Here is a 16,400-nt window from a genome sequence, read left to right on the forward strand (position 1 = left end):
CTCTCCCTTCTCTAGTAGCAATAGTTCCACAGTTTTCGATGCACAGGCCAAGCCTCAGTGTCAACTTTCATCGCCCCGTCTCTCCAGCTTCACTGCAATGCATTGACAAATCCTGTCTGCTCCACCTTCAAAACATTTCTATTAACATCTCCACGGCTGCCATCCTGGTCACAGGGTAAAAAGAATTCCCAGGGAAGGGAAGAATGTGTGCAAAAACCCTGAGGCAGGAGAGGATGCAAGGCTGGAGTATCTCAGAGGGGATGAGTCATGATTCTTGAGTCTGGGGATCTGCCTGACCTTTTAGAATGAGGACATCACTGTGCAGATCCACGCTTTGGCCACCGTCAAGTAGTCTGGCTGGCTGAAATGGATCTGGTCAGCTCTGAGGGATATACATGGCCCTGTGGCATGCTCAGCATGTCTGCAGTGTATGTTGGATGCACATGTGTATGTATGTGCATTGACATGCATGCACAAATGTGTGTTTTCTCCCACCCTAGACATGTTTTCCTGGAGTCTGAGCCTTGGTGTACTAATGTGGTTCCATGTACAATCCACTGGGAAATTCCCAGAGACCCTTGCTTGTGAATTTAGTCCTAGATAAAGCAGCATGTTGGTCACAGTCTCTGAGGTTCCCTGAATTGTTCTAGGCACGGTGACTTAGGTGTCATGGGTTAGCCACCCCGGAACAAGAGGGCTCTCAGTGTCTTTTGGCTCATTCTCTGTAGAGTCAGTGGTATTCTGCTATAGCTGCACACACAGGACTCTTGCCCTTCTTTCTCTCCACCCCCTCTCCCCTCCTGAAATCAAAGTTTTCTGGAGGGAGGGGTATTTGGGCATAGGGGTCAGAGACAAGGCAGGCTCAGGCCACTGATGTGCTCTGCTTTCTGACAACCATGTAATTGGAGGAAAATTGGTCCAATGTGAGGTGCGGGGAAGTTCAAAACGGGTTGTTTGGGAGTCTTTGTGCTTGTTTTCTTTTCCTGCTAGCATCCTGAGTTGGATCCCAGCAAGGTGAGATGTTGGGCAAGCCCCAGAGCTCCCTAGAACAGTACATAAACCTCAGTACAAAGTCACCTACAAGGGCAGGCAGGGAAGTTCTGAATGGACAGATCCTTTACATCTGAAAGGGGAACGAGAATAAATGTCCTTAAGAAATGGCTCTGGATTTCCCTCCTGCCCTGGGGACAGTGATTCTGGGACCCTCAGAGCCTTCTGAAACCAGAGGGAAATGATTATATAAGCCTTGGGCAGTAAGACCAAGAGAGCACAGGCTCAGCTTCCTAGTCTGCTTTGACTCAGTTTGTCTCGCTATAAAATGGACAGATGCTCTCTGTTGCTGACCTCCATCTTGGGATTGTCATGAGGCCTGCTGGTCAACCAGCATGAAAGTATGACTCGGAAGCAGAATGGTGAATGGATTCAAAGACAGCCTTTGGTATCAGAGAGACCTCTTTCTAAACCTTACGTATCAGCTGTGTGACTTTGGACAAATTACATAATCTCTCTGTTGCCTCAGCTTCCTTATGTAAAATAATGACAGTAACAATGTTTACTTCAAGAGTCACTCTAAGAATGAAGTGAGATAGTACATTTAAAACATTTCACACTGTCCTTAGTACAGCATAAGTGCCCTGTCTTAGTAGAAGAAAAGGAAGGAACAGCAAAAACAAAGAGATCATCATTGTTGCTTTAATGTAAAGACAGCTGGCTGTTACCATAGTTCTTACCAAATATCCAAGATCCCTGTAGATTTCCCACCTTCCTTTACAGTTCTGTTCATGCCGTGCCGTTAGTTCTGGCCAGTAGACTGAGTGCAGAAGTGATAGGAGTCCCACTAGGTGGAGAAAGCTGGGAGCTGCTGGCTCCTTGTTTCCTCTCTTCCCTAGCGCTGTGGCCTTGGAGGCCACATGTTCCCTCTGTCATCTGGCAAGATGGAGCAAGTCCTTTATGAGAGTGTAGAGCCTGTGTTTAGTGTGTTAACCCAGTGGGATTTAGGAACTCATTTGTTATGCTAATAGCCTTGCTGACCAACACAGTCATCTATGGAGAAGTAAATCTATATTTCTGGGTCCTGGGGCATCTAGGGATGGTGATGCTGATGAGAACAGTTGCTGCAACTGCCATCATTTATTGACGCTTTGAGAAGCGCTACGGGGACCTTTGCAGTTCTTAAACCCTTCCTCCCTCTCAGGTACCTCGTGAGGTACATGTTTTGCTATTACATAATAATTGTGTTCCTAAAATACACTTTAAGTTATTTTTAAAATGGGTTCTCTCAAGCAACTTCAGTGAGGAAAAAAAAAACTGCTTAGGGGCAAGAATTTTAGATGATGAAAACAAAGTTATTTCTCCCACAGAAATGTCAAAAATAAAGATTTTTAATTGCTATTAAGGACGTTTTGAAGTTACAAACTAAAAATAACAGATTTTCAAAATTGGCATAAGCCAACCTAAATGTCAATGAGCAAATGCTGAATTCTGTGGAAGATGAGACTCAGGTCAACTTGCTTCATTCAGAACCATCAAAATAAATCGTGGTTTGGACCAGAAGTGCTTTTAAAAAGGAAGCCCCGTTAGATCTCAAGAAAGCTGCTAGCAAAAGAAAAAAAAAGAAAAAGGAGAGAAAGAAAGATTAAAAATGGAAATCCCACTGGCAAAGAAGAGTCAGTCACCCAACGAAAAGAGGCCATGGGTGCTGAGGCAAATAGGCTTTCTTTTCACACATATGGGAACCATTTCTGACATGACAATGATGTAAACCAACAACATCACAAATCAGTTTTCTTACTGAACTGATCAGGTTACATCCAGTTTGCATTATGAAATTTGCATAACAGGAAAAAAGCCTGAATTTGATTTGTTTGACCAGTAAGGAAACCAAAAAAATAAGAGGCCATTGTTTTTATAGGGAGCAACTGTAAAAATAACCCCAAATCAGGGCTGTCTGCTTTTTTCCCTTGCCAAAGTTCAAGTTTTTTCTCTTATGCTCACAGAGTTCCCCTGATGTATAGTGACACCTCTATATCCTCATGGATGATGGTGCCACCTCTGAGTTTGGTGCTGCCCTTCTTCTGGGCTTGCCTGGAGCCCCAGCTCCATGGCCTTCTCCATCTATCCACTGGGGGAGGCTTGGAGCTTCTGCTCTGAATAACAAAGCCACTTTAGCTCTGTTGCTTAGACATGTTGATGCTTCTGAAAGTACCAGTAGACCTGGAGAGCATCCAGGCTGCCTAGGAAAGTGCCTGGGGCTGAGGAACCAATTGATTTCATTACTAAAGTAAGCAATCCCAGTGACCTTTGGGAGTTAGTACACTGACTTTTTCCCTCCTTCAGGCTGTAGCTGGGCAGCTGGACAGGCCACTGTTCCCTGAAGAAAGGAAAGGACTTGGCAAGCCTTGCCCTGGCTTGCTGACATAAATGCTTCTGGAGGCCTCTTGCACTGTCCTTCCCCCGGGGGGTGGGGGGAAGTACTGAGTGAGCCCCATAGTTCTTACCTTCCCTGTCAGTGAGGCAGGTGAGTCTGCAAGAAGTTTCTGGAGAATGCAGACAGACAGGTGGGCCCTCTGGGAGTTTTATTCACCTCCAAACAGGATGACTTCTGTCACCTAGCCCAGGAAAGCCATTGATCTTTGAGGCTCCTCAAATTTGCCGTTCCTCCCTTATGATTTATTCATGAAACTCAACAGACCCTTCCTGAAGCACCACCCTCTTGCATGCCTGGGGCTTTGTGGGCTAAAGTTGGGATCGCAGGGAGACATTAGATGCATATTCTACACTTGAGGACCTTTAGAGTTTCCTGGGAAGATGAGACTCATACATTAGGTGATAAGACAGTCTATAATGAAGAGCTAAACTAAATACTATCATTATCCATGGCAGCCAGGAGCACAGACTTCACATCAGGTGCCTGGGCTCAAATTCTGTCACCATCATTTTGGTCAAGTTGGTCTTTGGACAAGTGCTTTAACCATTTTAGGCTTCTGTTTCCTTATTATGGGGCTACTGAGAGTACTAGCCTCAAAGCATTTCCATGGGTAATGGGAAGCCCAGTGCTTCATGGTGGGATAGTTCATGTAAAGTGCTTAGTGCAGTGCCTGAGTCATGGCTTTACTGTTATTACTAGCTACTGATACTAGTTGTCAGAACATATTTGAGAGATCCCAGTAGCATAGAAATCTTGAATCTGAACACAGCACGTTCTGCATGCTGTCTCCCTTCTCTGTTCCTTTTGGCAGTGATTGGTAATCTCAGCTGATCAGTTACCCACTTAGCAGGAGCCCTGGGGGCCTGTTTTAACACCTCCACCCCTGGAACTCCTTTGGACTGTCAATGATGCCTCACATGCATCTCCTACACTCCAATACCATTCTCATCCTTAACCAGGTCCTCACACAGTCATGTGGATTACACAAGAGCCCTCATAATTAGTCTCCTTGCTTCCTTTTTCACTCTGCCAAATGAGATTTACTGCTATTCAAGAGGACTTTCCAAAACCCAAACCAGATGATCATTCCCTTGCTCACCCCTCTCCTGTGGCTTCCCATTACTCCCAGGAAACAACCGAACCCAGATCCTTTATCATTACCCATGAGGGCCCTTGCTGTAAGACCTCTGCCTGGCTCTGCAGCTTCATTACTTCTGATTCTCATGTCCTCTCTGGAATCCAGCGGTGCAGCCTACTTTCCAGGGGCCCCTTGGTGTCGTGGCCCTCCGTAGACATACAAAAGTGTAGAACTCTTCGTCCCTGTCTCTTAAAGAGTTGTACTCCTGCTTCAAAAGTAAATTCCAGCCACTTCCTTTTGGAAGCCCTCCTTTACCAGGTCTGGGTTAGCTGGCCCTCCTCTGTACTCCCATGATACCTTTGTTTTCCTGTCTTCTCCACTAGCATCTGATATTCGGAAGGGAATATTCTTACTCATCTTCATACATTCCTATTGAGAAAGGACTGACGAGATGAATGGATGGTGGTTGGATGGAAAGGTGGGTAGATGGATGATTGAAGGGATAGATGAATGGACAAATTCAACAAAAAAAGGGGCAAAATCTCGAATCAGATCTTACACCCAGGTACCTCCAGAAAGGTGATCAGCAGTACTGCAGTGCTTCATGGTTCAGGCTGAAAAGCAGTATGACCTTGCAACTCACAGCCTGTGGGCTTTTGACATTGATGCTGCCCATTGTTCTAGCAGGTGAAGCTGAAAAAGAGTGCTGATCTCCGAGGGACAGGGGATAGCCAGGAGGGCTTTATCTTATCACTGACCTGGCCTATGGTTGGTGTCAATCCCCTCAGGTCTGCCCTCACATGAGTCCCATTTGGTCCTTTTCATCCAGGCCTGATGGATCTGTTTTCAGCTTGAACCACAGCAGGAGAATTTCACCTCTGGATACAGGGTGACAGAGCAGTGGATGACATGAGGGATGGAGGGCATCATGGCCACAGCCCCTGTCTGCAGCCCAGTGCTTCCCTGTTCCTCTACCAGGAGAACGACACATTGTGTACTATTCATTTTCCTGCTCAGGAGCTGCTCTACAGCAGCCACGTGGGAAATGCACTTTATGCAGCTTGGAGCCTCCATCAGCCCTTCAAGGAAGACCTTTCAGCTGGCTCAGTTTGCTAAGTAAACGTGAATAAACCCTGGAATGAACTGGAAATGAAATGGAGCATCAGACTCCTTGTGATAGGGAGAACCAGCATGAGGCCCGCCCAAGCTGAAGCGGAAAAACCCAGAGGCTCCAGGAGAACAAGCCGGGTCCAGCTGCCCTGGAAGCCTCATCAGGGCTTATGAAGCAGCAGGCAGAGCACAATTGGCTCAGTTTGGTTGTGTTTTTATTTTTGTCCAGACACAAATACTGAAAAATGATTCCTTCCCTTCCTGGAGCTTTGGAGCCAAGCTGGTTTTATTTTTAGCTTCAACTCTGGTTTAGGGCTTTTAGCACACTAAACACCCTACCCACTGCAGGCCTCGGTGGGCTGAATTTTAGGATTTTTGCCTAGACTGAAGTGTTGGTCGTCTGAATATAACTGTCACCCGGCTCTGTGCAGCTGTGACAATAGAGGGTGGTTCCAGACAGACACGTAGAGACCCAATTCTGGCCTTAGGGACCTCCAAGAGAGTTCTTTTCAGGGAGGGAAATGTATTCAGGATGGATGGTTGTCTGAGCTGGGGCTGAGGAGGTGGTAACCCTGAATGAAAGGAAGGAAAGGGGGGAGGAGAAAGAAGAAAGGAAAAGAGGAAGGGAACTGTCAGTTATTACAAGGCTTTAAGAGGTTAGTGGTTCAGAACTTGGGCGCTGGAGGCAGACTGCCTGGGTTCAGATGCTGACCCTACCACTTCCTAACACTGTGGCCTTGTGGAACGTACTCATCCTCTCCAGGCATCAGTGTCCTCATCTATGAGATGTGGGTAGTAATGACGCCCGCTTCCAAGCTCTCCTGCCTGTGATTGTGCCCATCCAGCATGTAGCATAGCATCTGATGTGCAGTTAGGACTGCATCATTTTTATTATTATCTCCATGCTCTTATTGCAGTGCTAGACACTTGGGCACACACTGTGTCATTAAGAATTTCTGTAACCCAATGTATAGGGTTATTTTGAAGATGGAACACTGAGGTTCAGCAGGCCAGGTAACTACCCAAAAGTCCCACAGGGAGATCAAGATCTAGTTAGACCTGAACCCAGCTTTGGCCAAAGTCATATCACCGCACCTTCTCTGGGATCAGTGCTCCCATATGACATAAAAGGACATATCACAGACTTATGGGAGCTGCTCTGAAGAGCAACTAGATTACCCATCACTCTTCTCTCCCCTGGGCTCCTCCTGTATTTCCATTTTAGTGACAGGAACATGAACAGTGGATCCTGGGAGTGATCACTGGTCACAGGGCACCTGGGTGGCTCAGTTGGTTAAGCGTCTGACTTCGGCTCAGGTCATGATCTCACAGTTTGTGAATTCAAGCCTCGCGTTAGGCCCGGTGCTGACAGCTCAGAGCCTGGAGCTTGCTTCAGAATCTGTGTCTCCCTCTCTCTGTCCCTCCCCTGCTTGTGCTCTGTCTCTCTCTACCAAAAATAAATAAACATTGGGGCGCCTGGGTGGCTTAGTTAAATGTCCATCTTTGGCTCAGGTCATGATCTCGTGATTCATGAGTTCAAGCCCCACGTTGGGCTCTGTACTGTCAGCTCAGAGCCTGGAGCCTACTTTGGATTGTGTGTCTCCTTCTCTCTCTGAACACCCCCCCCGCCACCTCTCGTGCTCTGTTTCTCTCTCTCTCTCTCTCTCTCTCTCTCTCTCTCTCTCTCAAACATAAATAAACATTTAAAAATTAAAAAAAAAAAAAGCAAACACTGGTCACACTCATGGAAACAGAAAGTAGAGTGCGGGCTATCAGGGACTGGGGTGGGGAGTTGTTCAATGGTGATAGTGTTTCAGTTTTGTGAGATGAAAAAGTTCTGGAGATCTGCATAACATTATGAATATACTTAACACCACTGAACTGTACACTTGAAAATGGTTAAGATGGAAAATTTCATGTTTTTGTTTTTTACCACAATTAATAAAACATTACAGAAGAGCACTAGTGTGGGAGTCATGCTGCTTTTGGGGTGTCGCTGGGAACTTGAGCTTATCCGTCCAACTTCTCAGCCTCTTGTCTGGTCTCCTTACAGGCAGGGGGCCCACAAACAGCATCACTGGACCACACCTGCCCACACATACCATGAGCCCCTTCAGGGCTGAGCAGCACACTTCTGACAGGAGCCTTATTCTGGGGTCTTCAAAGCTCCTCTCTCACATGGTTTGCCCTTTCTGACCTCCTGCTTGTCCCCTGTCTCTTAGAAATATTTGGCCATCAACCTGGGACAAAAGGGGGAAAATAGCAAAATCCCCCCAGGGAAGCATGTCTGCTTGGCGTGGTGGAGAGAGTGTGGGCTTTGGGCAGAAGCAGGGAAGAAGCTCATCTTATCTTTTCTTCAGCTTGCTCAACTCTAAGATAGGATAGTATGGTTGTCCCAGGTAACGAAACGGGCAGCTCACTCCAAGCAAAAATTTCAACCAGGCTATAAACTGTTCTTTTGCTGCAGGAGATTCTGAGGATTCTGGGGACAGGTTTGGAGACACTGGTTTGGGCACTCACTGATGAGGCTGTGTAAAGATGCTAGCACAGAGAGTCAGGGGAGTGGGCAGGGTTGAGGGTCTCCCTCTTGGCCTCCTACTCCCCAGAGAACAGCCTTCTTGGAGGCCGCAGTAAGGGCTTGGTGTCCCTTGAAAACTCATGTGGCCTTCTTCACTGTTGGCATTAGCATTGACCATTCTCAGGAGAGCATGAGATTGGCTCTGTTGCTGCCATCCAATGTGGGGCATCCCTTCTGGGAGGACTTTACCTCCAGCCACATGGCTTGCCCAGACTGTGGTTTTTGACCCAAAGCTGACCGCTCCATTAGGCACAGCGGGGACAGTGCTCAGGGCCAACAATACTTTCAGAGGCCCATGAAAATGTTTTCATTTCTTTTAAAATTAGAAGGAAAAAAAAAGCCTTTCAGGTCAAAGTGAATGTTATAATATATAATATTAATATATTTTTATACCAACATAGTTATAAAATGTGATATTAATTTTTTATATAGAGTTAGGGGCATGCAAAGGCAAAAGTGCCAAGGGCCCATGAAAGTTATAATACAGCCCCGCTCCAGGCTGGCAGGGATTCCATTTGGCCCCTCAACCCATGGCCACTTCTGTTTCCATAGTAACTGCTATCTCCCTACTGCAACCACCACCACTATCTAGGATGAAATACTCTCTCTGGTATTTTATTTCTTTTTAGGGACCCATTTTGCATATCAGTTTCATCGCTTGGCAATTGCTACCTGGAGCACATGGCCGGAAAATTTCAAAAGCCTTGTCTGGAATCTGTGGGAAAGAATGGTGTGATCAATTAGTGATGTCTGTCCTAGGCTCTTGATGGGGAAGGGACAGCACACGTGCTGTGTTCTTGCCTTTGACTGACCTTTGCTTTGTATCTCCAACTTGACTGCAAGCCTTGCAAAACAGAATATGCCTTAACATGCTGTGCATCCCATGTTGAAATATCTAGAAAGTCTCTTAATACCTGTTGATTGATTGAAGTGAGTATCTGTGAATACTCCTAATCCATTTAATGTCTCCTGATACCCTTTCATTCTGTTCTTTATCTCTAGGCGCCTGAACAAGAATAAGCTCCAGGTCCTTCCGGAATTGCTTTTCCAGAGTACACCAAAGCTCACCAGACTGTAAGTAGAGCCGAATTATGTTCTCTACCTGGTGTCCTGCCTGGCTTTGGTGATATGGATATTGTGGTTGCCTTTGTGAGTGGAGCCTGGTACCATGCAGAGCTTGGTAGTTAGGCCATATGTATGGAGACTAGGAGCTGGGCTTCAATATGGCGTGCCCCTACGCTCCCCTCCACACCCGACTTTTGCTCCCATTCTTCAGATATCAGTGGCTTAAGTGGCCAATGAGGGCTGGTGGCTTGTGGTAGTAGATCTCTTCTTTGCAAAGAAGGACACACTGCCATTTAACATGGTCTGACCTCACCTCAGGGAAGTGCCCTGGGGATGGGATTTGAGGTAGGTTTATTCAAAGGAGACACCAGTGGTCTCAGAGGGTATTGTATTGGACTGAACACTTTAACCTCACCATCCTGCAGACCAGAACAACTCCAGCCCTTTGCCTGCTTCCTACCTCCACCAGTCTGAGAACCCTGGGTCTGGAGGTCTATGATTTTGTGGGAAAAGGAAGAAACATCTTAAATTTTGCTTTATCTTCTGGAATGGTCCAAGACATAATGCAGGGGGAAGATTGGAGATGTTTCTGTGCATTTATTCAGTATGAGAGTTTGGAGGTTCAAGGAACTTGAGATGCACATCAGAATGGAGATTGCGGTTGGCATATTGTGGGTATTAGGCAAGTGTTAATTAATTGACAGTGAATGGCTCTATGATTCTGAGCCTATAAGTCATACTGGCAGTGACTCGTGTAGTTCATGGGGTGAACTGGGTTGGCCCAAGCCTTGATTTTCTGAATGGAGTGACAGTGTCTGGCTGCTTAGTAGCCAAGCAGTGAGATTTACAGCCTGGGTGGGAAGACTGTAACATTACTGGGGAGGCTCCAAACTTGTGGCCACCATTTACATTCCCAGTGGCTGTGTTTAATACCTATTTATGCAGTCAAACAATGCATGTAGGCTCCAGGATACATTGGGAAATACAAAACACATGTCAGTGTGTGTGCTTAAGAATGAGTTCTGAATTAGGAGTCTGTATCTATATCTATATCTGTGTGTGCATACACAGAAAGAGACTATATACATAAATGTATTTTAAAGGACACTTTGTTGGAACAGGAACCACAAGGGTTGGCTGGTGTTTAAGTGGTACAGCAGCGTTGTTCGCCTTCTCTAGGACACACCTGTACCTTGTCAAGGTCTTCTCGTGCTGTGTACTGCATTTCTCTAGCTCGGTCCACCTGGCTGACTTTGCTATCTGTGGGGAAGAGTATGCCCCCCTTTTCACCTTTCCACACTGAATCCATCTTGATGGGCATGAGGATGGCTAAAGTGATGTTCAGCAGCCTGAGCGTCTAGCTGAGCTGGATAAACAATACTAAATGGCATATGGGGAAACAACCTGGTTTTTAATTTCCTCTTCCTATGTAGTTCTTTCCTTACATGCTCACCTAATAGCTGTCTTTCCACCCAGCACCACATTGTGCCTTTTCAACCTGCTCCTAAATAATGCTGACTCTAAGCTCTTCATCTGGAATCTCAGCATCACATTCTAAGCAAACAGAAGGTGTCTGTGGGGCTGGGGCTGCTGGAAAGCTTTGAGCAGGTGGGGTCTGAGTGTTCCACTTGTTGCAGGGTGTCAAGCGGGCTGGTTCTTGCTCATGGAACGTGGCCTCATAGCCGCTCCTGTCAGATGATGCCCATTTTGTGCGAGGCTGCTTTTGATGCAGGCAGAGGAGGAATTTCAGGCAGTGATAACAGGTCTCTGAGATGCTGGGGGCCAGGCCCAGGCAGGCAGCCTAGGGCATGGGAACCCCCAGGGTGGTATCCTGTCACTTTCTGAGAGAGGTTGGGGGAGTCATTTTCCCTTCTGTGCCTGAATATCCCCATCAGTATAAGGCTGACACTCCTCTTCCCTTTTATCTTCCTCACCAAGGAGCTGTGAGTATCAGATGAGATCATAGTGTGTGTGCATTTGTTTTCTAGGGTTTACAGTGCGGTGTGAGTGTAATTACCAAGATAACTAGTGTTACTCCCGTACTTCCCATTTTCTCAGCTTTGCTCTCTGATCTCTTTCTTCCGGATGCACGAAGACACTGGCAGTTGCTATGGGCACTGAGGTGGATGACTCTGAGCTTTTGCTTCAAGCCAGAGAGCTGCAGCTGGGAAGGCAGGCACAACATTTGACTCAGTCTGTTATCTGTCCTGCTCCAGGTCCTAGCCAGGCACAGAAGTGGGCACACATAAGCACTCAGTGAATGGGTAGATGAATAAGTGAAGGATATAGGCCTAAGTATTATAAACAGTGCCCTTAGGGAGCTTTGGTTCTTTTATCCTTCATTCATTCATTCATTCCCTCATTCATTTATTCAGTAAGCTCTTCCTCTGTGCTTGTTCCAACCTGGCCTCTGCTGGGTTTTCAGGTACAGACATGAAGGATGCCCACTTCTCTGTATGCCTCATCATGACACATTCTGAATGGCTGCCAAAAAGCTTAGAGCTAAATATAATTTTTTTTTTTTATTTAAGCAACTATATTAACTCAGGTTTCGGCTATAATCAGCAATCTCTTTTTTCTCTCTGGGCTTGATCTTTGATTTTTCTTAATGGCCCTATTGTGTCTTTGTCTTATTTTGCAGGGTACAAATTAGAAATCAATAAATGTGCAATCATGGGTGTGTATACATATGTCACTAGCTCTGTAAAGGAGTGTTGCATCTCAATAGACACAGTGAACCATTTTCCAGGGAATGCTAAATGTGGGTACTGTGTGGCTGTCTACTCCGTAGCATGCCATGTGGGATAAGTAGCAATTCTGGACACGCCTTTTCCTTTCTTATTAGATCTGTAGACAAAAACTGCTTAATACTCACTATTTATCCAAAGAATACCTTTTGTTAAGGCTATGGATGTGTAATAAGATGTTTGGAGGAGTGATGGGAAAGGGAAGTATTTGTTGGAAACCTGCTATTGTAATAACACTACTAACCACTAAGTGACAGAAATGTGACTAAAATTAGTTTAATCCAAAGAGGAAAGATACTGGTTTATATGCCTGGAAAGTTCAGGGACAGTTGTAGACAGCTTCAGGAACAACTGGATCCAGGGGCTTGGTGAAGTTATTGGGACTTCATGTCACTCCTTACATCTTTTGTAGCAGTGCACGTGATGGTGAGCAAAAGCAGAAGACCCAGGGTACTAATCTGGCAATCCGGGTGGAGTCAACAGTCCTTCAGAAAAGAACCAATGGTAGATTGCTTAGCTTGGTGACACGTCCATGTCTGAGCACATCGCTATTGCCAGTGAGGTGGTGTTCTCTGACCAGTCAAGTTTTGGAAATGGGTTCATCCCACTTGTTTGGGGATGAGAGTTTGCAGGGTTTGGGAATGGGTTTCCCAAAAGAAAGAAAAATTCTGTTATCCAAAGATGGGGAAAATGATGCCAAACTTGAAAACAACAGATGTCTACAAATTCATTGAGCAACGACTTTGGGCAGTCTGCTGCGCTTTAACTGAATGCGTTGGATCCTCAGAAACACTTCAAGGTAATAACAATTGCAAACCCATTGGCTGGCAGGTACTGTTCTGAGCACTTGAGGTATAATTCATTTGATACTCCTTACAGCCCTGTGGGGTGATACTATGACTAACATTATTCTATAGATGTGAAACTGAGGCTTAAAGAAGTTAAGAACTTGCCTGATATCCTACGACTACTTAGTGACAGAACCAGAGTTCACATTTGGGTAATCTGACTCTGGAGTCTGTGCCGTTTTTCTACTATAGGCAGCAACCTGCCTCATTCCTCCCATTTTATAGTAGAGGCAACTAAAACTCAGAGTTTAAATTACTTACTCATATAGCCCACATTTCTAAGAAGTAGCACTACCCTGGGGACTTTGCCTCAATGCTCAGACTTAACCTTTACACTAATAATATAGAGAGAATCATTATCACATCTACTTCTGAGGCTGAGAGGGATTATCTAACTTACCCCATTGCTGTATAACCAGGATACAATGGAACTGGGACTCAGATGTGTGTCTGTGTCACTGCAGAGTCCTTCGGTTTTCTACTATGCCAAGCTAGCTATTGTGAAGACCTAAAATGATGATAAAAAGGATTGATAATGGACCTGTCATATGTCCAAGTGCTTCTGTCAGGCCTTGCTGACCACTCTACCCCCATCCACCCTCAGATCCAGCACCAGTAATTCATTGATCCATATGTATATTAATGGTGTATCTGTCCTCTTCCTGTTTTCAAGCACACAGAGAACAGGACAGAGAATCCTAGAGCTTGGGAGTGCCCTGAAGATTAGGTAACATCACTGTGGTCTGTAAAGGGCCAGCAAGGTCTCTGCCATGCCTTGGGCACTCAATAAAATAAATATTAGCTTCCTCCCATCCTGACATAGATCAGAAGGTTCTCAAGTGTTGGTATTATGATTCTGCTCCTCCTAAGTTCCCTACCACTCCTGACTCAGAGCTGGGCATAGGAGGTGGCAGTAGAGTGGAGGGCTTAAGGGGCTGTGAGCTCGTGGACAAGTCACTTAACTTCCCCGGGTCTCAGGTTCATCATCAGTACAATAAACAAGAGAACCTACTTCTCTACATTGTTATGAGGATAAATGGAAGTGGCCCATAAACAGCCTTCAGCATTGACTGTAGCACATAGCAAGTGCTCAATGAAAGATGTCTGTGGTCGACTTTGCCGGCCGACTGAGGCGAGCAGTGCATATGCTATGGCTCTGGCATCGGTGGTGTCAACACTTCAGCACCTGACAGGGTTCAGGCTCCGAGAGAGATGAAGATGAGGCGGCGGTGCCCTTGAAGTGGGAAGATCCTGGTGTTCAGACTGGTCCTCCACCACCCACAAGCTCTGTGGCCTAAGACATGTTACTTTCCCTCTCTGGGCCTCAGTTGTCTCATCCAGACAGGATGGCACAGAGCATGGTCTGTTACATGGTCTATAGGTTATTAATTTCTCCTTTTTTGTGTCCCCTTCCAGCTTTCTCTTTCACCTACCCATGGGAGAGGGAGTGAAGGATTTCTGGTTTTTTGGAGGTTAAAGGGTTAATGTTGCCAGAAATCCTTAGAAGGAGCAGAAGACAAGGTGAAAACAGTGATTGAATGTCCTCTGCATTCTACTCATTAGAGAGCTTTAAGGAAATGAGGGGCACAGTGGTTCACAGCCGGTTTTTAAGAGTTGGACTTTGCCATATGAGGATGAGCAGGTCCTGTTGGCCCCTCTGTTCTGGATTCATGTCCAAAGAGCCCATTCAGTGTTTGGTAGTGGTTTTCAACCTGTCGCTGAATAAGCAGCTTGATAGCAGCAGCACAGAGGCCTCCAATTATTCTCCACTCAGTTCTACGAGGTATTTGACAGCTTTAAAAACATGCCACTGGGGTTAAACCCCCTGGCCCTCACTCGCATCTGCAGAGTTGCAAGAGACTTGGAAGGTTAATCCCTCAGGCCGCTGAAAACACTCTGAAGTGTGGCCAGCCAACTAGCCCCAAGTCACTGGGGCTGTTGTTGTGGTGGAGCTCCATCCCTCCCAGAAGTAAAGGCTGTAAAACCTCAGTTTCCAGGGAACTTCCTTCCAATGAGGGAGACCTCCTCTGAACTCTCCTCTCTGCTTGCTTGTACCCCTCCTTCCTTTTCTCCATCATCCCGTCTTGTCACTGCCTTGCGTGTACGTGCCATGTACTCCCCCACACACAGAAAGTTGCATTCAGCAAGGTGGTTCAGTGCCTCTTTGAGGCAGCCCAGTGCGAGAGTAAAGAATGTGGCCTTTGGAGCCGTACACACCTGGGTTGGGGTCCTACCCTCTGGTGACCCTGAGCAAGTGACTTCAACTTTCTCGGCCTCGGGTTGATTCACTGTGCAACAGAGGTCACAGCCACAGCTCCTGTCTTTGTTTGCTTGGGCTGCCATAACAAAGTCTCTCAGATGGGATGGCTTAAACAGCAGAAATTTTGTTTTCTTATAGTTTGGATCCTGGGGTGTTGGATCTCATAGTTTGAGATCAGGGTGCTGGCAGGGTTGGTTTCCTGAGGCCTCTCTCCTTGTCTTAGAGCCAGCATCTTCCTGTGCCTCTACGTGCGGGTGTCCCTCTTTTCATGCTCAGCCCTGGTGTTTCTTCCTCTTCTCATAAGGAAACCAGGCATACTGGCTTAGGGCTCCTCCCTAATGGATGTGTTTTAACTTAATCACCTCTATAAAGACCTGATCTCTAAATACAGTCACATGCTGAAGGAATGGGTCCAAGGGCTTCGATTTTAGGGGGACACAGCAGTCCACAATAGTTCCCAAGTGCATATTACATCGGGTGCTTTGTGACCTGCTTCTATGTGAATCCTCCTTCTTCATCTCAGGTCTAGGAGGTGAGATACTATAATATTTCCCTTTTAGAGATGAAGAAACAGAGTCCTAAAGATTTGGACAGCTTGCCCAAGGTCACAGAGCCAGTAACTGGCAGAGCCAAAATTCAAACCCAAACTTGCCTGACTCCAGAGCCTACATTCCTTACTGTACTTATGAGAAGTTAATAACTAGTTAATGTGCTGGGTGCTTAGTAGAAGCTCAGTTAATGTTTGTTCCTTTATGTCTTTGAAGCCCTCAGTGGGCCGAGACGTGTTGAGTGACTGGGGCCCCATACCTCTAGGTAGTACTGTTTGCAGTTCGTAGATCCTTTTGTAGCCACCTTTAGTCTTCCAGTTCTACACTAAACTTGAAAACATAACTACATGCAGTATGTGTCACCATAAAACTCTATATCAATGTGAAACAATACTATAAAAGTGAAACACCAGTGGAGAAAACAAAAACCATACTACCCAGTTTTCTAGCAGAGTTGTTATCTGATGTGGTGAAATGATAATAGGGCGATGGGGAAACCAATCCATCAGGATGGTGGGGGGTTCAGAACTGCCTGCCTGCCGGGAGCTGCATCCCAGAGACCCGCTCCCCCTGTGCCGGCCTAGCCCTCAGAGGCCAGGGACGGGCCAGCCTCACCGTTGCAGACGTGGGGTCATTTTTTCCAGGGGCACAGCCACTAAAAGCTCATGGAAAATCTCCCTGCAAACTGGAGCTCTGTTCCCTACTCCCTCTCCATTCCCCCACCCCCTGAACACTGCAG

At 46.3% G+C, this 16,400-nt stretch overlaps 1 protein-coding gene across 1 annotated transcript in view; it reads left to right on the plus strand.

Moving 5' to 3' along the window:
- The window catches only part of SLIT3 (slit guidance ligand 3), a 596,997-nt gene that overhangs the window by 92,832 nt on the left and 487,765 nt on the right, over positions 1–16,400 (plus strand). The window contains exon 4 of the mRNA XM_045502118.1: positions 9,196–9,267. Within this exon, the coding sequence (XP_045358074.1) occupies positions 9,196–9,267 (72 nt within the window). The remainder of the gene's footprint in view (positions 1–9,195; positions 9,268–16,400) is intronic.

The sequence above is a fragment of the Leopardus geoffroyi genome, chromosome A1 (assembly GCF_018350155.1).
Source record: "Leopardus geoffroyi isolate Oge1 chromosome A1, O.geoffroyi_Oge1_pat1.0, whole genome shotgun sequence".
Lineage (NCBI taxonomy): Eukaryota > Metazoa > Chordata > Mammalia > Carnivora > Felidae > Leopardus > Leopardus geoffroyi.